This window comes from Coregonus lavaretus, assembly GCF_964263955.1.
Source record: "Coregonus lavaretus genome assembly, contig: HAP1_SCAFFOLD_1747, whole genome shotgun sequence".
In the NCBI taxonomy this organism is placed as follows: domain Eukaryota; kingdom Metazoa; phylum Chordata; class Actinopteri; order Salmoniformes; family Salmonidae; genus Coregonus; species Coregonus lavaretus.
In genome coordinates, this window is record NW_028159269.1 from 1 (window position 1) to 23,404 (window position 23,404).

At 43.4% G+C, this 23,404-nt stretch overlaps 1 protein-coding gene across 1 annotated transcript; it reads left to right on the top strand.

Moving 5' to 3' along the window:
* Window positions 1-186: 186 nt before the first annotated feature.
* On the top strand, window positions 187-12,418 carry LOC311123092 (transcription factor 4-like; the record flags this gene model as incomplete). Its single annotated transcript, XM_084197368.1, has 4 exons — window positions 187-337; window positions 4,334-4,563; window positions 5,677-5,812; window positions 8,015-12,418. Coding segments are annotated over 4 exons (566 nt in total), but the record flags the coding sequence as incomplete, so codon positions are not given.
* Window positions 12,419-23,404: the final 10,986 nt, after the last annotated feature.

Genomic DNA, 23,404 nt, shown 5'->3' on the forward strand with positions numbered 1-23,404 from the left:
CAAAATAACAAACCGAATGGCAGGGCTATTGCTGAAAAACTAAAAGGTTTGTGGCTTTAATATATATATTCCCTCTCTCTCCTCTTTCCTCACCCCCCTCTCTCCTCTCCTCTCCTCCTTCCCTCTCCTCCCCTCCCCCTCTCCATTCCCCTCTCCTCCCTCTCCTCCTCCCCTCTCCCTCACCAGCTCTCGCCAGTGGTCTCCAGGGCCAGAGCACCTCTTCCATCTCGTCAGAGATCAAGTCGGAGGACGAGGGTGATGAGAACCTGCAGGATGCCAGAGCTATGGAGACCAAGAAGGAGGAGCCTGACAACAAGGACCTGAAGTCTATTGATAGGTCAAGATCTAGGTAACCGTGTCGGCAACGCTCGCTTCATTTAAATTCCACTAACAACGGATTTCGATGAAGTGAACAGTGTGATTTGGGGGACAGCTAAATAAACAAACAGAAAAATAACGACAACTAAGAGACTGATATCCACAAAGTGAAATACACTCAAATATACTCACTTTACATAGCTAACTGTGACATTCTATGGCATGTCTAGACAATAGACTACATGACAGTTATTCAAAGCCATACAATTACACCTGTCAAGGAGTTTCTCAACGATCACATAAACCCATATACTATACAGTATACAGTACACACACACACACACACACACACACACACACACACACACACACACACACACACACACACACACACACACACACACACACACACACACACATATGTACACTACACAGGAGGCTGGTGGCACCTTGATTGGGGAGACGGGGCTCGTGGTTAAAGCCTGGAGCGGAATCCGTGGAATGGTATCAAATACATCACAGACATGGGTTCGACGATGCCATTCCATTGGCTCCGTCCCAAACATTATTATGAGTCATCCTCCCATCAGCAGCCCCCACTGGTACACATAGATTGCTCCAAATGTAGTCCTTCTAGTGTATCCGAAGCCAGGCAGACTAGTTCTGTCCACGGTCTTGAGCCGTGTTTTAGCTGTTTCTCACACACCCAGAGTAGAATCCCCACTCCCTCATTCCCAAAATGCACTTGGGTATCCAGCCCATCCCAGGATAAACTCTGTGACATCACAACGTTTATAGACCTTCCACCTGGAATGATCCAATCAGACTAATTCGAACCCAACCCCAGTTATCGTTATGAGACGATTACAATCCATGCTACACATGAATGTTGAAATCCCTGCAGTACTAGATTTGCTTGGTTTATCTGTAGTTTATAACACTTTGCCGATGAAAATAGATGCACTGAACAATTGAAAATATATGCATTGACCGATTGAAAATAGATGCATTGAACGATTGAAAATAGATGCATTAAATGATTGAAAATAGATGCATTGAACGATTGAACATTTAAACAATTAAAAATAGATGCATTAAATGATTGGAAATAGATGCATTGAACGATTGAAAATAGAGGCATTGAACGATTGAAAATAGATGCATGAACGATTGAACATTTCAACGATTGAAAATAGATGCACTGATTGACTGAAAATAGATGCATTGAACAATTGAAAATAGATGCACTGAAAATTTGAAAATAGATGCATTGAACATTTGAAAATAGATGCATTGAATGATTGAAAATAAATGCATTAAACAATTGAAAATATATGCACTGAACGATTGAAAATAGATGCATTGAACAATTGAAAATAGATGCATTGAAAGATTGAAAATAGATGCATTGAACGATTGAAAATAGATGCATTGAACGATTGAACATTTCAACGATTGAAAATAGATGTACTGAACGACTGAAAATAGATGCATTGAACAATTGAAAATAGATGCATTGAAAAGTTGGAAATAGATGCTTGACCGATTGAAAATAGATGCATTGGACGATTGAAAATAGATGCTTGAACGAATGAAAATTTAAACAATTGAAAATAGATGCACTGAACGATTGAAAATAGATGCATTGAACATTTCAACGATTGAAAATAGATTTATTGAACGATTGAAAATGTAAACAATTTAAAATAGATGCACTGAATGACTGAAAATAGAAGCATTGAACAATTGAAAACGAATGCATTGAAAAGTTGAAAATAGATGCATTAAATGATTGGAAATAGATTTATTGAACAATTGAAAATATAAACGATTGAAAATAGATGCACTGAACGATTGAAAATAGATGCATTGAACATTTCAACAATTGAAAATAGCTGCTCTGAACGATTGAAAATAGATGCATTGAACAATTGAACATTTCAACAATTGAAAATAGCTGCTCTGAACGATTGAAAATAGATGCATTGAACAATTGAACATTTCAACTATTGAAAATATATGCACTGAATGATTGAAAATGTATGCATTGAACAATTGAAAATAGATGCATTGAACATTTTAAAATAGATACATTGAACAATTGAAAATAGATATATTGAATGATTGAAAATATATGCTTTGAACGACTGAAAATAGATGCATTAAACGATTGAAAATATATGCATTGAACAATTGAAAATAGATGCATTGAATGATTAAAATAGATGCATTGAACGATTGAAAATAGATGGATTGAACGATTGAAAATACATAAATTAAACAATTTAAAATAGATGCATTGAACGATAGAAAATATATGCATTGAACAATTGAAAATATATGCATTAAACGATTGAAAATAGATGCATTGAACGATTGAAAATAGATGCATTGAACGATTGAAAATACATAAATTAAACAATTTAAAATAGATGCATTGAACGATAGAAAATATATGCATTGAACAATTGAAAATATATGCATTAAACGATTGAAAATAGATGCATTGAACGATTGAAAATAGATGCATTGAACGATTGAAAATAGAAGTGAAATTAATTGTTTCAGGTTACAACACCATCTACCATATAAACAGTGCCTTCAGAAAGTATTCATACCCCTTGACATTATTCCACATGTTGTTGTGTTACAGCCTGAATTCTAAATGGATGAAGTATACTTTTTCCCTCACCCATCTACACACAATACCCCATAATGACAAAGTGAAAACATGTTTTTAGAAATGTTTGCACATTTATTGAAAATGAAATACAGAAATATCTCATTCACATAAGTATTCATACCCCTGAGTCAATACTTTGTGGAAGCACCTTTGGCAGCAATTACAGCTGTGAGTCTTTCTGGGTAAGTCACTAAGAGCTTTCAACACCTGGATTGTGCAACATTAGCCCATTATTATTTTCAAAATTCTTCAAGCTCTGTCAAATCGGTTGTTGATCATTGCTAGACAACCATTTTCAGGTCTTGCCATAGGATGCATGTTTTTGAATATTTTTATTCTGTACATTTACATTTACATTTACATTTACGTAATTTAGCAGACGCTCTTATCCAGAGCGACTTACAAATTGGAGGCTTCCTTCTTTCCACTCTGTCATTAAGGTTAGTATTGTGGAGTAACTACAATGTTGTTGATCCATCCTCCATTTTCTCCTATCAAAGCCATTAAACTCTGTAACTGTTTTAAAGTCACCATTGGCCTCATGGTGAAATCCCTGAGCGGTTTCCTTCCTCTCCGGCAACTGAGTTAGGAAGTACGCCTGTATCTTTGTAGTGACTGGGTATATTGATACACCATCCAAAGTGTAATTAATAACTTCACCATGCTCAAAGGGATATTCAACGTCAGCTTTTTTTTTCTTTACACATCTAGCAATAGGTGCCCTTCTTTGCGAGGCATTGAAAAACCACCCTGGTCTTGTGACTGAATCTGTGTTTGAAATTCACTGCTCGACTGAGGGACCAGATAATTGTATTTTTGTGGTACAGAGATGAGGTAGTCATTCCAAAATCATGTTAAACACTATTATTGCACACAGAGTGAGTTCATTCAACTTATTGTGTTTTGTTTTGTAATTTGTTAAGCAAATGTTTTACTCCTGAACTTATTTAGGCTTGCCATAACAAAGGGGTTGAATAGTTCTTGACTCAAGACATTTCAGCTTTTCATTCTTTATTAATCTGTACAAAATTCTAAAAACATAATTCCACTTTGACATAATGGGGTATTGTGTGTAGCCCAGTGACAAAGAATCTCAATTGAATCCATTTTAAATTCAGGCTGTAACACAACAACAGTGAAAGAAGTCAAGGCGCTGTATCTACAGCACAGGGCGTTGTACAGGTAAATGGATCGGCATCACAACTCCTAGAAACAGAGATTGAGACTGAACCTGGCTTCATCCGTTGTGGTGGCATTTCAAAAGGGGTTAAGGATGGGTAAGCGTTGGTTTAGCCGTAGCTGGCGCTGACTGGTCCCCTGTCGGTCCCACAGCAACGCGGATGACGAGGACTTGTCTCCGGAGCAGAAGATCGAACGCGAGAAGGAACGCAGGATGGCCAATAACGCCCGGGAGCGGCTGCGCGTCCGTGACATCAACGAGGCCTTCAAGGAGCTGGGCCGCATGGTGCAGCTGCACCTGAAGAGCGACAAGCCACAGACCAAACTGCTCATACTGCATCAGGCCGTGGCCGTCATACTGAGTCTGGAGCAGCAAGTCAGAGGCAAGGGACCTGACACACACACACATAAATATATATATAAATATATATATATATATAGGGACCTGACACATTTATACACATAAATATATATATATATATATATATATAGGGACCTGACACACTTATACACATAAATATATATATATATATATATAGGGACCTGACACACACACATAAATATATATATAAATATATATATATATATAGGGACCTGACACACTTATACACACAAATATATATATATATATATAGGGACCTGACACACTTATACACATAAATATATATATATATATAGGGACCTGACACACTTATACACATAAATATATATATATATATATATAGGGACCTGACACACTTATACACATAAATATATATATATATAGGGACCTGACACACACACAGACATATAGAGACAGACACACAATATTTCACTTGCTGCTCCTGGCTCAGTATGTGGCTCAGTGTGTGTGGGTGTGGGTGTGTGTGTGTAGTAGTGGTAGGAGTAGTAGTATTAGTAGTATTAGTAGTAGTAGTAGTAGTAGTAGTAGTAGTAGCATTAGTAGTAGCAGTAGCAGCAGTAGTAGTAGTAGTAGTAGTAGTAGTAGTATTAGTAGTAGTAGTATTAGTAGTAGCATTAGTAGTAGCAGTAGCAGTAGTAGTAGTAGTAGTAGTAGTAGTAGTAGTAGTAGTAGTAGTAGTAGGAGTAGTAGTACTTCATAAATATATTTCTAGTACTAGTACTGTTACTACTACTACACACACACATACACACACACCTACTGAGCCTGGAGCAGCAAATCAGAGGTCAGAGAAAATACACACACATACACACACACACACCAACACACACCAACACACACCAGGGTGCATTATTCTTTAGGCCTGGCTGTGGCTGAATCTTAACTTCCCCTTAAGTCAAATTTTCACTCAGCTTCCTATTGATGTCAATGCATTACTTAGTGAAAATCTTACTCAAGTGGAAGTTAGGATTGGCGCCATAATTTTAACAACAGATATAGAGCAATATCTTCTCAGATCCACACGGTGGCGCTGCTTCAGTTCTTAAAACACTTACTTGTGTCTATATGTTTCTGCGTGCGTCTGTGTCTCTAGAGAGGAACCTGAACCCTAAGGCTGCGTGTCTGAAGAGACGTGAGGAGGAAAAAGGTTCGTCGGACGGCGGAGCGGCACTCTCCCTGGCCGGGGCACACCACGCCATGGGGGACGCCTCCAACCCAATGGGACAAATGTAAAACCTCTAAATGGTCAGAAGATATTCACTTTAAACTAATCTGCTGTGAAAAACACGTGTACCATAACTTAACCATTAACCAAAAACAAAGAAAACTAAATTGGGTATACAATGTTTTTAGCATTCTGGCTCCATTTGCTAAGAGTAAAATGCAATAATAAAGGTTTTTAAAAGAGAACACATATTTGTTCTAGTTATCAGTCTTCCACAGTGGCTTGGATTGTGTAAATGGATAGCATCGTCGGTTTGTCTACACTCACTTCCCATATAAATGATATACTTTATAGCAGAATTACAGTACAAACGGGGACAAATTAGGACAATTTCTCCCTTGTACACTTGAGTCCAAATTGATTGAAATTGAACGAGCAGACTTGCATCGTTTTTCTGTGGTTGGCATTACTGGTAGCTAACAACGGGGCTTGCTGGCTAACTCCACAAACCCTCAAATCTATTGAAACGAAACGCTGGGTACATTTTGACAACAGATTGGCAGTAAGTGTGCTTTTAGTGTGTGTGCGCTCATTTTGTGTTCCGCTGTGTGTGTGTGTGTGTGTAGTTGACTTGCTTTAGCTTCATCAAATGAAACTCAGTGAAAACCATCTTGTGGTTTTGATTGTGTGTGATGTGATGTATTGTGTTGATTGTTTCACTGTCTATTTGAACGTTGTGCAGAAACTGTGAGGCAGAATCAAGCTCTGACAATAGCATAACCCACATACACTGCAGTCATTTACCAGACGCTCTTATCCAGAGCGACTTAATGTATAGTCAGTGCATTCAACAAAGTTTAGTAGGGAACCTTTCTTCTTGTCCCATCGGTGCAACTCACGTACGGACTCGGGAGAGGCGAAGGTCGAAAGTAACGCGTCCTCCAAAGCCTTGCTTAACCCAGACACACCAATGTGTCGGAGGAAACACCGTCCAGCTGGCGACTGCCACAAGGAGTTGCTGGAGTGCGATGGGACAAGGACATCCCGACCGGGCCAAACCCTCCCCGAATCTGAACGATAACAATTGCGCACCGCCTCATGGGTCTCCCGGTCGCAGCACAGCCTGGGATGGAACCCGGGTCTGTAGTGACACCTTAAGCATAGCGATGCAGTGCCTTAGACCGCTGCGCCACTCGGGAGGCCGGGACCTTCCTTCTTCACAGGCCACCTAAGCCAGTTCTGTAAGCAGATGGTGGTAGTTTGTTAGCTAAGCGTTATCATAGAACAAAGGGGGTGGGAGAGAATGTGAAGAATGCTAATTATCTCCAAATGGTAGAGATGTGGCGAGAGGTGCCTTGTAGTGAAGAACCGGAAGTTGGAGGTGGAAGTATGTCCTCCATCAGGTTCAGGTGAACCTGTTCAAATGACATTTGTGTAAAGAGGAGGATCTGAACTCCAGTACACAGGGGCACAAACTAACCATACAGTGGTACACAGGGGCACAAACTAACCATACAGTGGTACACAGGGGCACAAACTAACCATACAGTGGTACACAGGGGCACAAACTAACCATACAGTGGTACACAGGGGCACAAACTAACCATACAGTGGTACACAGGGGCACAAACTAACCATACATTGGTACACAGGGGCACAAACTAACCATACAGTGGTACACAGGGGCACAAACTAACCATACAGTGGTACACAGGTACAGTATCACAACAGGATCATTTCTACAGACCATAGAAATAGAATGACCCATGAGTGAACTCTCAAATTGCCATGGTCTGAAGGACTTTCACTTCTAGTCATTCTGTTTCTATGATCTACACAGAGGCCTTTCATAACTTGATCTTTAATCTTAGGGTACATAGAAGGACGTTTAGGGTCTAGACCGTCTGTCCTCAACTTTTCCTTTTAGTTTCTTTTCAGTTGTGTGTATATGTATGTGTATGTGTGTGTGTGTGTGTGTGTGTGTGTATGTATGTGTGTGTGTGTGTGTGTGTGTGTGTATGTGTATGTGTATGTGTATGTGTGTGTGTGTGTGTGTGTGTGTGTATGTGTATGTGTATGTGTGTGTGTGTGTGTGTGTGTGTGTATGTGTGTGTGTGTGTGTGTGTGTGTGTGTGTGTGTGTGTGTGTCTGTGTGTGTTTGTGTGTCTGTGTTTGTGTTGTGTCGTGTTTGTTGGCTGGTTTGTCGAGTTAACAGGTGAGTACAGTGTCTCACAGCTCTCTCTAACCCCCTTCTGTCCTCCTCAAGGTCCAAGCTCCCGGAGTTCATCAAGATGATGAGCGACCACTTCCTTTGACAACATTCTCCTATTTCCTGAATCAATCAATCAACCGATCACGTCAATCAAGGATCGATCGATCTGACCACCTGATCTGACCAATATCTTTCCCTGACCACCTGTCTTTTGTCTTCTGTAGAAATGAAACGAACCCAAATGTATATTGGCTATGGAACAACATAACAGATACTACAGTACTACAGTACTACAGTACTACAGTACTACGGATACTACAGTACTACAGGACTACAGTACTACAGGACTACAGGACTACAGTACTACAGATACTACAGTACTACAGTACTACATATACTACAGTACTACAGTACTACATATACTACATATACTACAGTACTACAGTTCTACAGTACTGCAGATAATACAGTACTACAGATAATACATATACTGCAGTACTACAGATACTACAGTACTACAGATACTACAGTACTACAGATACTACAGATACTACAGTACTACAGTACTACAGATAATACAGTACTACAGTACTACATATAATACAGATACTACAGTACTACAGATACTACAGTATTACAGTACTACAGTACTACAGATACGACAGTACTACAGTACTACAGCTAATACAGTACTACAGATAATACAGTACTACAGTACTACACATAATACAGATACTACAGTACTACAGATGCTACAGTACTACAGTACTACATATACTACAGTACTACAGTACTACATATACTACAGTACTACAGTTCTACAGTACTGCAGATAATACAGTACTACAGATAATACATATACTGCAGTACTACAGATACTACAGTACTACAGATACTACAGTACTACAGATACTACAGATACTACAGTACTACAGTACTACATATAATACAGATACTACAGTACTACAGATACTACAGTATTACAGTACTACAGTACTACAGATACGACAGTACTACAGTACTACAGTACTACAGCTAATACAGTACTACAGATAATACAGTACTACAGTACTACACATAATACAGATACTACAGTACTACAGATGCTACAGTACTACAGTGCTACAGTGCTACAGTACTACAGTACTAAAGATACTACATATACTACAGTACTACAGTACTACAGATACTACAGTACTACAATTACTACAGTACTACAGATACTACAGTACTACAGATACTACAGATACTACAGATACTACAGTACTACAGATACTACAGTACAATACATTTGTTGTTCTTCTTTCTTTCTGTTATTATATATCTTAAAGAAGAAAAAAAATGGGGGGGAAATAGAACAATTGATGCAACTACTCGATGTTGGGGGACTATTTCAAACATATCATTATGTTGTTTAACAATGTTTAACAATGTTGCAGACTGAGCTGTTAGTGAACACAGCCCTCTCAACTGAATGGCAATCTTCTCCACACTGTGGAAACTCTTGCAGTAGTGCCTGAAATCCTCATTGACATTTCAAGTTAGATAGATATATATGAAAACTCAATCAGTCGGTCTAGAGGGGAGGGGGTATTAAAATAATATGAAAAGTAGACATTATGTAGAATTTCAAGAAATTGTAAAAACATGCAATAATGACAAAAAAAGTGTACTTCTAATCTAAAACTTAATTTTAAGATAACACTTTGTTTTTGGGCTCTAAGTTGGCTAGAATTGGCGGTATACTAGAGAGGATATAGGCAAAACATCTTATACTTGTAGCCACTCGAAACCAGCAAACGTCCGGATTCAAATTTGAAATGTGTTTTCATTGGCCATTCCTTTGCGTGGGCGGAGCAGATGAGCAAATGGACCCTTTTGATTGGAGGGCAGGCCGTTGGTAGTGTTACTGTTGGTTACTCCATGTTACAAGGCAGATGAAGGAAGGATGGAGGGAATGTCTCCTTGCTGTGTCTGTCACACAGAGAGATCCAGACCAGGTCAGAACAGAACAAAGTCTCTCCCAGTTGATGAGACCCCGGTCAAAAGGTCAAGGTCTCTCCCAGTGATGATGACACTTCCTGGTTGGTGATGTCACTTCCCGGTTGGTGATGACGCTGCATTGGAAAGGCACAGCCAGAGGGGGAGGTATATCCCAGAGGCCGAGCAGTCCGTCATCTTGTATGATTTGTCTGGTTTATAAACCCCGGTCTAGCACTTCACCCCCCCCCCCTCTGTCCCCCTCCCCAGTTCTCCCTTCCTGCCCACTTAACGCCCCAACCCCAGACCCTGCAAGGCCCCAGAGATGCACATTTAACATTCACTTCTACCAATGTGCCTTTTAGAGTTCATATCATTCAAATGCGATGAGGAGGAGACGGACGTTATCTGAACTTTTTAGGATTCAAGCTTAGGGAACCGTTAGTTATTAGGTCTATGCATTCAGGTTTTTTCCGACCTGGGAATTAAAAAAAAAAAAAAAGTCAAAATAAAAAAAAGTATTTTTTGGATAAACTGTATTTAATTGTACTGTATGCTTATATGTAATTAGAAGGCGTGTCCCTGAACGGACCTTGTTTTAGTCAGTTGAACCCCCTGGCGGCCCCAGCACCCCGAGTTTCAGACCCCTTCCTGTATTATTACAAGTTGCAGCCTGTTTCCATAGTGAACTACACGTCTGTTATTGAGCGTTGTATTATAGCTATCAGCTTTTTATCAATATCGGCTTTTCCGTGAGCCACTGTAGTCTTCAGTAGTGTGTGATTGTATATGTAAAACAGAATTTTTCCCTCATTTTTTAATCTTTCTCTTATTCTTATTCTTTGTCTGTTCTGGTTTCTCTGTCGATGAAAAAAAGTACTAAACCACAATTTGCTGTCGTATAGAGATTCGTCAGCAGCTGTTTTTAAATGTGGTTTACGTTATCCAATCAACACAAGGCACTGAAACTGGAAAATAGTCTATTTGAAAATCAATATCTATAAATGTAAAAATATATACAATATATAAATAAGGAAGGTGCCGGTTTTCAAAGGAGAGGTTGTTTTGGTGGTGATGAATTCTTTTCTCAGAGATGGGTATAAGGTTTGAAGAGGCGTCTCAGTGTTACTTTAAAGAGACAGGACGTGTTCTTCTTCTCTGGTGTGCCGTGCCGTGACATCACAATGACTGACTATGGCAGCCCTGACTGGACAAAAGGGACCGGAGTTCTCTGGCGTGCCGTGACATCACAATGACTGACTATGGCAGCCCTGACTGGACAAAAGGGACCGGAGTTCTCTGGCGTGCCGTGACATCACAATGACTGACTATGGCAGCCCTGACTGGACAAAAGGGACCAGAGTTCCAACATGCTCCTCTCACTGCTATTCAGCTGTCAAAGGAAACGCAGACATTTGTCAATTGTATGCAACAAATGCAAATGTACCATTATTTTGAAATTGTGTATGTAAAAGTTCTATTTTTACATGTAGACTGTTGTTATTTTGTGTTTAGATAATACGTTGTATCAGTTTTTTGTTAAAAGATGAAAAAGTAAAATTCGGTGTTGAAAATTGTGTCACATTGAAAATGTAGTGAGGTCAAAAGCTTCAATATCATTGTTTTTATTCAACATTTTGTTTGTTTATATCAAAAAGGTATATAATATTATTTTCATGCTTCATACTCATTGCCATTTTTCATTGTATTTTTGAAGAAAATGTGTAAATAGTCATAATACACAGGGTTCAATGACAATTTGGTGGGGTGCTGGTGTTGACTGGCTGAGAGTGGGAGATGATTGAGTTGATTTGACCAGTTGTATTCCGCTTGTATTTGTCTGGTCAGTCTAACCAGGTGCCAATATTAATTAAAAATCAATGGCACTTAACTGTATGTGTGTCATGGTTTAGTATTCAAATCGCTATTCTCTATTTACAGCCTCGGTGTGGCACCACCATGACTCGTTGACAGACAGCAGAACTCTTGTCTGCAGGGAAATACTGTCTATTCTGGCAGTATTCAAGTGGTGCTAAACATGTACGGTCAGAGTTACAGTTCTTCCCCGCATAGATTCAGTATAAATACCTTGGCAAGAAATCCTAATTTGTCCGTTTAATTAAACGTTTGATTTGCCTTAAAATGTGCCCCTAGCATCTGAAATTAATGTTAATATATTATTGTGAAGATTGGAAAACGTTGCAGTCTTTTTTTTTTTTAGCTATTTCGCCCTAGGCAGCTTCAGTCTATTCTTTTACAGTGTTTTCCAGCTCATTCCTGATCATTCCTGATAATTCCTTCTAATTCCTGCTGTTCGAATCGGACCGAGGCTAAACTTTTTAATTAGATTGGGCGTGTCATTCAAGTGCTAATATTTAGATTTTGCAAGATTTAATTTTAGTAAAAATTCTCAAGGATTGCAATATCTCAGTTGTTGTGTTTATAGCAACAGGCAAAATAAAAATAAAAATATATATATATTCGTGGGTGTACATATTATCTCACCTCTCTTGTTTTCAGTTATTGAACAATGTGCTACAGCAATATTATTACAGCAGTAATGATATCAGATATATAAGCACTTTATCCTCCAGAGTGGTGTGTAGGATAGAAAACACATATATTAAAATATTGTTGAATGCATCGGGAAATGTTCTAAGATCTTGCTCGTTATTTTTTTTTAAATGGTTGCCCTTGAAAGCTAATTCTAGTGCTACATTGTTCACCAAGAACAAAAGTAAAGGGTCAATGCTCTTTTTGATCTTTATAGTTATTTTCTGGTGATCATTGTAATTCAATAAAGATAATTATCTTTAGTCATTCAACTGTCTGTATTAGGCCGTTCCCCTATGAATTTGATGTTATGTTCTCTATTTGAGTTCTACACACCTGAAGCAGACACTGGTTATCTATAGACTGAAAACGAGGCCACGACAGACTGGATTTCATTTTGTACTTCAGACAATGAGCGCCGATGAACACAAGCAGCCAAACCATTGATATTTTCCGTTGTGCAAAAATAATGGGAAAAAAACCCGGCATTTTATACAAATGGTTACATTGGGTGTTTTTGTGTGACACTGATTTTGCAGGAAGCCTTCCTAATGTTTTTGTAAAATGTAAAAAGAATGAAAAATAATAAAGTTAACAATAAAAGGGGCCTCTTTGCTTTATAACGATGGCTGCCGTTAAAAAACAAGGAACAATTATTTAACATCCACTGACAAAAAAAAAAAAAAAAAAAAACTGCCTATTGCAGAGTAATATCGATTTCATTTCTGATACGCTACAAACCACAGAGTCAAACAGATTTAAGTCTGGATAAAAGGTTTAGCCTGACTAGATAATCATTCTACTCATTATACTAAATTACGATAATAAGATCACACTTTGAAAGGTATAGTAGACTTTAAGTTTGAAAGGTTTGATGGTGACAGGGAGTTCCTTTTGTCTTCAGTCTAGCTTCTAGCCACCATGAACAGTGACACCTGTCAATCAAGTTATGTATGCAATTTGTACATATCCAGTCTTCAATATGGTTTAATTACTCTCTTCTATTATTTTAGATCTCACATCAAGAGATACTGACTAACACAGAAGTTAGACTACAGAGATACTGACTAACACAGAAGTTAGACTACAGAAATACTAACACAGAGGTTAGACTACAGAGATACTAACACAGAAGTTAGACTACAGAGATACTAACACAGAGGTTAGACTACAGAGATACTGACTAACACAGAAGTTAGACTACAGAGATACTAACACAGAAGTTAGACTACAGAGATACTAACACAGAAGTTAGACTACAGAGATACTAACACAGAAGACTACAGAGATACTGACTAACACAGAGGTTAGACTACAGAGATACTAACACAGAAGTTAGACTACAGAGATACTGACTAACACAGAAGTTAGACTACAGAGATACTAACACAGAAGTTAGACTACAGAAATACTAACACAGAAGTTAGACTACAGAGATACTAACACAGAGGTTAGACTACAGAGATACGGACTAACACAGAAGTTAGACTACAGAGATACTAACACAGAAGTCAGACTACAGAGATACTAACACAGAGAAATATAAGACAGGCTCATGGCCAAAAAAATGAACAGAACGGAAGCTATCAGCTATGGCTATTACTTTGGCTACCCTGGCTATGCCCCCATAGGATGACAGTGCCCCCATAGGATGACAATGCCCCCATAGGATGACAATGCCCCAATCCACAGGGCACGAGTTGTCACTGAATGGTTTGATGAGCATGAAAACGACGTAAATCATATGCCATGGCCGTCTCAGTCACCAGATCTCAAACCAATTGAACACTTATGGGAGATTGTGGCACAGCCCCTGAGACAGCGTTTTCCACCACCAACAACAAAACACCAAATGGTGTCGCATCCCTCCAATAGAGTTCCAGACACCTGTAGAATCCATGCTAAAGGTGCATTGAAGCTGTTCTGTCTTGACACTTTGTGTTGGTGTTTCCTTTATTTTGGCAGTTACCTGTATATGTAAGCATCACTAAGTCTAATAGAGATACACCAGGTGGCACCATGGCTTCTTCTTCTTCTTCTTCTTCTTCTTCTGCTTCTTCTTCTTCTTCTTCTTCTTCTTCTTCTTCTTCTGCTTCTGCTTCTGCTTCTTCTTCTTCTTCTGCTTCTTCTTCTGCTTCTTCTGCTTCTTCTTCTTCTTCTGCTTCTTCTGCTTCTTCTTCTTCTTCTTCTGCTTCTGCTTCTTCTTCTTCTTCTTCTTCTTCTTCTTCTTCTGCTTCTTCTTCTTCTTCTGCTTCTTCTTCTGCTTCTTCTTCTTCTGCTGCTTCTTCTGCTTCTTCTTCTTCTGCTTCTTCTTCTTCTGCTTCTTCTTCTTCTTCTGCTTCTTCTTCTTCTGCTTCTTCTTCTTCTTCTTCTTCTGCTTCTTCTTCTTCTTCTTCTTCTTCTGCTTCTTCTTCTTCTTCTTCTTCTTCTTTTATCTGGGTAGTTATTGTTTTACTTCTTGTTCTGTATAATTTCAGCCGTGGTTGGTTGGTTTAAACATGTTCATTTCAGAGTTTTATAGACTACATACGTAATGGTTAAAATATATGAACTGTGGCCTTTTTCATTCTTCTTGTTACTTGTGATGCAATTAAATTGAAGGAAAAAATAAAGTGAGAGGAGAATGACCATGGATCAGTGCCTGGCGTTTTGTTCTAAAGCTTCCTTTGTTCAGTGCTCTTTTGCTATGAAATAGACTAGTGCACCGCGTCATAGTAGAGCAGAGGAAAAAAATAAGAAACTACATTTAAAACAAGACAATATATTTGGCTTATTTTTTGCAGGGGCAATCCTTTTATACCAGGAATATTGAGGAAATAAAATATTACCTTAAAAAAATATACATAGTATAAATATTCCACTTTGTAGATTTTTGGGATTCACTCAAAGTAAAAAGGTTGTTACTTTATTTTACTTTTTAAATATGTTATTTGACCATGTCACTGAGACGAAACTGAATGGTGTTTTCCATGACAGACAGAGAGGGAGGATCCCGTCTGAACCTGCAGCACTGATTCTAAAGGAAATTTAAAGAAACAGTTACACATTATTTCCAGTGTGTGGCTGAGGACCTCAATACCTTTTATTTAATGTATTTTGGTGTGTGTGTGTTACGTTCCTGTTACTTAAAAAAAAGAAGTAAAAAAGTACTATGTTTTTGGTTTCAGTTGTATTTTTTTATTTTAGTTGTATGTTATAATTATTATTGTTGTTTATTATTACTTTCATTATTAGATGTGTCCGAACAGGTCCGAACAGGTCCGAACACGTGTGCTGGAGTTGCTTCTCTTCAAACCAGCCCATCATAGGCCCATTGCCTGCCGTTTTTCATCTTGTACATGACCGTTCTGTAGTAATAAATGTGCCATTTTTATAACCTAAGTGCTTTCATGATCTTGCTTTTTATTATTCATGAATGTTATTAAGCACTCTACACATGTAGGACACATCTGATCTTCATAAGTTGTTATTCAAGTACTGTTTTGATTGTTGTAATATACTGTATATTTCAAACGCACGCACGCACGCGCACGCACACACACACTCTCATTCAATGCCTAAAAAAAGGAGAGATGGCTAAGATTTCAATCTACACTACAGATTAATTATATATGCATGTACATTGTACATTCATTAACCCTTACTTACCACTTAACATTTTCATAGATAATTGATGTTTATATACCACTGAAATACAATCTGTGTGAAGTGAAGGTTCAACTTAAAGTTACCAATACCTCCCCTAAGAGAGTTAGCTATAGAGAAACAGAAATGCAAAGCCCAGGTACAGTGGCACATCTTCTAAACCAAGTCTGAAGTTATTAGCTACGTCGACGTTTAAAGAAATGTTGCATAGAAAATAGATGCGACAATTGCCTGCTGCGGTTCCGTTCAAATTGAACTGTCTTGTGTCGATAAAAAGAGCTGGATGTAATGACGTCGCACATAAAAAAAAAAGACGTGGTTGAAGCGTTTCCATTATCCATTTAGGCTAATTTGCGCATTAATAAATTGGCGACAGCCTGTATCCCCTTCCACCTACAGTGCCTTGCAAAGGTATTCATCCCCCTTGTCGTTTTTCCTATTTTGTTGCATTACAACCTGTAATTTAAATTGATTTTTATTTGGATTTCATGTAATGGACAAACACAAAATAGTGAAATAAAAAAAATTACTTGTTTCAATAAATTCTAAAAAATGAATAACGGAAAAGTGGTGCGTGCATATGTATTCACCCCCTTTGCTATGAAGCCCCTAAATAAGTTCTGGTGCAACCAATTACCTTCAGAAGTCACATAATTAGTTAAATAAAGTCCACCTGTGTGCAATCTAAGTGTCACATGATCTCAGTATATATACACCTGTTCTGAAAGGCCCCAGAGTCTGCAACACCACTAAGCAAGGGGCACCACCAAGCAAGCGGCACCATGAAGACCAAGGAGCTCTCCAAACAGGTCAGGGACAAAGTTGTGGAGAAGTTCAGGTCAGGGTTGGGTTATAAAAAATATCAGAAACTTTGAACATCCCACGGAGCACCATTAAATCCATTATTAAATTTTTTTAAGAATATGGCACCACAACAAACCTGCCAAGAGAAGGCCGCCCACCAAAACTCATGGACCAGGCAAGGAGGGCATTAATCAGAGAGGCAACAAATAGACCAAAGATAACCCTGAAGGAGCTGCAAAGCTCCACAGCGGAGATTGGAGTATCTGTCCATAGGACCACTTTAAGCCGTACACTCCACAGAGCTGGGCTTTACGGAAGAGTGGCCAGAAAAAAGCCATTGCTTAAAGAAAAAAATAAGCAAACACGTTTGGTGTTCACCAAAAGGCATGTGGGAGACTCCCCAAACATATGGAAGAAGGTCAGATGAGACAAAAATTTAGCTTTTTGGCCATCAAGGAAAACGCTATGTCTGGCGCAAACCCAACACCTCTCATCACCCCGACAACACCATCCCCACAGTGAAGCATGGTGTGGGGATGTTTTTCATTGGCAAGGAATGTGAAACTGGTTAGAATTGAAGGAAGATGGATGGCGCTAAATACAGGGAAATTCTAGAGGGAAACCTGTTTCAGTCTTCCAGAGATTTGAGACTGGGACTGAGGTTCACCTTCCAGCAGGACAATGACCCTAAGCATACTGCTAAAGCAACACTCGAGTGGTTTATGGGGAAACATTTAAATGTCTTGGAATGGCCTAGTCAAAGCCCAGCCCTCAATCCAATTGAGAATCTGTGGTATGACTTAAAGATTGCTGTACACCAGCGGAACCCATCCAACTTGAAGGAGCTGGAGCAGTTTTGCCTTGAAGAATGGGCAAAAATCCCAGTGGCTAGATGTGCCAAGCTTATAGAGACATATCACAAGAGACGTGCAGCTGTAATTACTGCAAAAGGTGGCTCTACAAAGTATTGACTTTGGGGGGGTGAATAGTTATGCACGCTCAAGTTTTCTGTTTTTTTGTCTTATTTATTTTTTGTTTCACAATAAAACATATTTTGCATCTTCAAAGTGGTAGGCATGTTGTGTAAATCAAATGATACAAACCCCCCCCAAAAAATCCATTTTAATTCCAGGTTGTAAGGCAACAAAATAGGAAAAATGCCAAGGGGGTGAATACTTTTCCAAGCCAAATTGTATCTAATGATCATATTGTGATGACCTGACTAGATCATAAAAGAACAACTGTCCAGACAGAGGATTGAGTTTACGAATGGACGGTTTATTAAACCAACTTTACACAGGCTACTGTTTGGCCGTAGCCCACGCCAAATAAATCAAAGATAACCCACAAGCCAATCGTGACCTTCTCTTGTGAAGCCCAGACGTAAAGAGAGAGAGAGAACAAAGGCTAAACCTGGTCTTAACTTCCAATGCTCCATCCCCCTGCCCAACCCCCCTCCACGCCACTCCGCCAACCGCCAGGATGCCCGGCATCAGAACATTCCAGGCATTCCCGTGATTGGCAGATAGCAGGTTGATTGACATGTCGGACCCTGCGAACACTGGGTACTGGTAGGTACAACACAACCATCTACTAGCCTAACACATAACACACAGCTGTCTGTGCGGGTCGCTACACAGCCCCCCCACCACAAAGTCCCTCGTCCCCGAGGGAACAAACAAAGTCTCTGAAGCGACCCGGAGGTCTCCTTTGCCTGCGTGGCTGTGATGGCCACAGAGTGCCCCTCTGGGAACCAGGGGATGAAGGCAAGGACATGGGGGACAAGGAAGCGGGAACGGGTAATACAGTCCGTGGCTCTGGGGAACCACGCAGTGACACAGGGGGAGTGGGCTGTCTGGAGCCTTGTCTGCGGCACCTGGGGGTGGGTGCCTGGAGAATGTCATTGCCAGAGAGGGGAATTGTGGGGGTTCCTGGGGTTTGGGGAGAAGAGGCCCCTCTATATGGGGCTAACCTGTCCCGGTGCAGTGTCACCTTTCTCCCCCTGGGAGGAAGCTGCACCCGGTAAACAACCTCCCCTACCCTCTCCAGGACACTGCAGGGTCCCACCCAGTGACTGTCCAACTTGGGGCATCTGCCTTTTTTCCTTAGCGGGCTGTAGACCCAGACCAGCTCCCCAGCCACAAAGTGCCTTCCCCGGGTGTGCACGTCATAGTTCCTCTTCTGCCTCACACCTGCATTCAGCAGCTGCTCTCTGGCGAAGGTGTGGGCTGTCTCCAGGCGGTCCTGGAGTCTCCGGGCATACTCCGGCCCCGGGGAAACATGAGGGCTATCCAGGGGCCGACCAAACGCCATCTCCGCAGGGGTACGGATCTCTCTCCCCGGCATGAGGAGGGCAGGCGTGCAGGAGGTGGAGTCTTGGACAGCGGAGCGGCATGCCATGAGGACCATAGGCAGGTGCTTGTCCCAGTCACGCTGGTGTTTGGAAGAGACGATGGCCAGCTACTGTCCAAGCGTTTTGTTGAAGCGCTCCACAAGGCCATCACTTTGAGGATGGAGAGGAGTAGTGTGGGTCTTGTGCATACCCAGCCTCTCACACATGGTGGCGAACACACGGGACTCAAAGTTTCTGCCTTGGTCGCTGTGGATGGACTCTGCAGCTCCAAACCTGCTGAACATCCCCGCTGTCAGGGCGTCGACGATGGTCTCTGCCTCCTGGTCAGGCAGAGCATAGGCCTCGGGCCATTTTGTGAAATAGTCCATGGCCGTGAGCACCCAGCGGTTTCCACTGTCTGTGGTGGGGAACGGCCCAACTACATCCACTCCCACCCTCTCCATGGGAGCCCCCACTGGGAACTGTTGGAGCTGAGCATGAGAGCGGCCTGGGGGGCCCTTTCTCGCTGTGCAGTTGTCACAGCGGCGGCAAAAGTCTTCCACATCCCTCTTGTGCTGCCCCCAGTAAAAGCCCTGACGGAGGCGGCGCAGTGTTTTTGTGACCCCAAAGTGTCCAGTCCCCACCCCCCCATGAGTACTCTGGAGCACAGCCTCCCGCAATGCTTTTGGGACCACCACCTGCCACCTCTCCTCCCCCGTAGCTGACTCCTTCCATGCCCGCTGTAACACGCCATCAGCCAGCCGCAGTCGCTCAAACTTTGACCACAACCCTTTGGTCGCGAGTGAGAGCGCTGTCACCTCTTCCCATGGTGGCCTCACCTGCGCCTCTACCCACTGTAGCACTGGCTGTAGGTCTGTGTCCCGTCCCTGCTGCTGCCCCCATTCAGCCACGTCGACAGTCTGCAGCTCACAGCAGACAGGCCCGCTCGCCCGACACACTGTGGCACAGACCCCCTCCTCTGCACACAGCTCTCTCTCCCGTCCCTCTCTCCGTTCACAGTGGCGGCAGCCGTCTGCAGTACAGGGCCGACGGGACATGGCGTCGGCGTTGGAGTGGCATGCCCCTGCCCTGTGCACCACCGTGAAGTCATACGGCTGAAGCTCCTCCAACCAGCGTGCCACCTGCCCCTCTGGCTCTCTGAAAGACATGAGCCACTGGAGAGCAGAGTGGTCAGTCCTTACAGTAAAGGGCAGACCACCCAGGTAGTACTTGAAGTGTTTGACGGAAGCCACAACAGCCAAGAGCTCCCGCCGGGTGACACAGTAGCGGCGCTCATGTTTGTCGAATGTTTTGCTGAAGTACGCCACCGCTCTCTCCCCCTCTGGCCCCACCTGGGCCAGCACCCCACCCATGCCCACATTGCTCGCGTCTGTGTCCAGGATAAAGGGCAATGTGAGGTCAGGGGGGGCGAGCACGGGGGCCTCGATCAGTGCACATTTGAGGGTGTTGAACGCCTCCTCACACTCCACTGTCCAAGTGAAAGCCTTGTCCTTCGGCAGCAGGCGGTTCAGTGGAGCAGCAACGCTTGAGAAGCCCCGTACAAACCTCCTGTAGTACGAGGCCAGGCCCAGGAAGCTCTTCAGCTGACGCTGGTCGGTGGGGGTGGGCCAGTCTCTGACAGCCGCTACCTTGTCCTCCATGGTGCTGATCCCCTCCTTCCCCACTCGGTGGCCCAAGAAGGACACCTCTCTCCTCATGAAGTGGCACTTCTCGGGGTGGAGCTTCAGACCTGCGGCAGCCACCCTCTCCAGCACACACCGTAGCGCCCCCAGGGCTGACTGGAAGGAGCTGCCATGGGCCAGGATGTCATCGAGGTATACCAGACACTGCTGTCGGGGGATGCCATCCAGCACCCTGTCCATCAAACGCTCAAAAGTAGCTGGAGCGTTGCACAGGCCAAAGCACAGGACCTTGAACTGCCAGTGTCCTCTGTTAGTGGAGAACGCAGTTTTGGCTCTGGCCTCTGGGGAGAGGGGCACCTGCCAGTAGCCACTGCGGAGGTCTAGTGAGGAGAACCAGGAGGACCCCCTAACCAGGTCCAGCGACTCATCGATACGTGATATGGGGTATGAGTCCTTCCTGGTTACCTCATTCAGCCGCCTGTAGTCCGCACAGAACCTCAGCTTGCCCCCCTTCTTCGGAACCATGACGACTGGCGCCGCCCAGGGACTGTCTGAGGGCTCAATGAAGTCTGTCCGCTGCATCTCCAACACAGCCTTGTCTGCCGCCTCCTGGCGTGCCAGCGGGATACGGCGGGGACGCATCTTGATAGGTCGAGCATCACCTGTGTCGATTTCATGCTGCACCAGATGAGTCTGACCCACCTCTTCCTCACTCAGCGCAAAGCTGTCTCTGAATTCAAACAGCAACTGCCTCAACCGTTCCTGCTGCTCGGGGTCAAGACCAACACAGTTCCTCCCCCATATCTCCCTCACTGCAGACAGTGTCCTCTCCCCTCCCATCTGGGGTAGCTGGGCTGGGGGGGCGCGGCCCGGGCTCACAGAGGACTGTGTCGTGGAGGTAGCTGGGGGAATGTAACGCAACGCCGTAGGTGACAGGGGGGCTGGGGAAAAGTCACACCCAGATGTGGGGGAGGGGGGGCAGCCATGAGTCTCTGCTGCTTTAACTGTTGGAGTAAAGGGTTTGTTGGGTTGAGTGAATGTGACATTAGGGGCCATGGTGACCTCCGGCCCTCCCTGGAAGCTCAGTGTGCCCCTATTTAGGTCTAACTGGCAGCCTGTGCTCCTAAGAAAGTCCAACCCCAGGATACAAGGGTCCTGCACAGCCGCCACCCACACAGGATGACGCACAGTCCTGCCCCCTACTGTCAGAGTCATTATTCCCTTCCCTTTCATGGGTGCCAGCTCACCTGTGACTGTGCGGAGCTGCACAGTTGTAGGCTCACACTGAGTCCAACCTGGCACAATATCTGGCCTCACCAGGGTTACTGTGGACCCAGTGTCCACCAGGGCGGAGCAGGGCACCCCCTCCACAGTGACAGGGACATGACAAAAGTCCCCAACACAGGTCCGGCCCACCACAACAACAGGCTCCATCCGCTTGCCCTCGTCTGCTTCTGGGGGAAGTGGAGCCTTGCTTCCCCGTCTGTGCCGGTGGGCTCCTCCTGAAGAAGATGGTGGTTGGGATAGAAAGCCAGGGGTCCGCACTACCCGGTCTATGCGGACCCCGAGCCGTTTCCCTGAGCTCTGGGGGACATGGGGCAATCTCGGCGCAGATGGCCTGGCTGGCCACAACCCCAGCAGACCCTGGGACCAGGGCGTGTGTTTCGTGCCGCCTGTAGCGACACAGCACGAATGAGTTCTGTCATTTCGGCCACCCATGCAGGCTTTTCCGGCTCCGGGCTGCTCTGCCCCCCAGCTCGCACAGAGGGTCTGTCTCCCTGCACCCCCACCAAAGCCCCAGCTGAAGCCCCAGCCCACACCAGCTCCCTCTCCAAAGCCATCTCCAAGGCTACCTGCAATGACTCAGGATGAGCCAGCTGGGTCTGTATGCGCAGCTCCGTAGGAGAGAGCGCCTGTATGAACTGGTCCCGTGCTAGCTCGCTCTGCACGGAGGGGGGCATGTGAGCATATGCCCGCCGAGAGAGGCTCTCAATGTCATTAGCTAGCACCCGTAGAGGCTCTCCAGGCTGCCTGCGTCTATTACTCAGTTCGGAGCGCAGTAGCCCGGGCTGTACACACTGTCCATAGCGCCTCCTCAGTGCTCCCACTAAAGCACCATAATCACGTCTGTCCTCGGGGCTAATCAATATCAAACAGGCCAGAGCTTCATCCGTGAGGCATAAAGCCAACTGCAGTGCCCTATCTTCATCCGACCACCCCCTAAAATGAGCTAACAGTTCAAACTGAGCATGAAAAGCTTCCCAATCCGCCTTACCGGAATACTTCGGGGTCTTAACGGATACGGACGCAGCCGGGAACTGGGCGCCGCCATGTTTGTTTACATCCTGAGCCCCAGATTCCTCGTCCCGCCACGTCGACGTCACCCCTTCGGTCCGCCCACCAGAATCCGCGCGAAACACAGTCGACGAAGCACTCATGCCCGCTTCAGCCGCCATCACTCTAACGTCCTCCCTCAAGCGGCCTCTG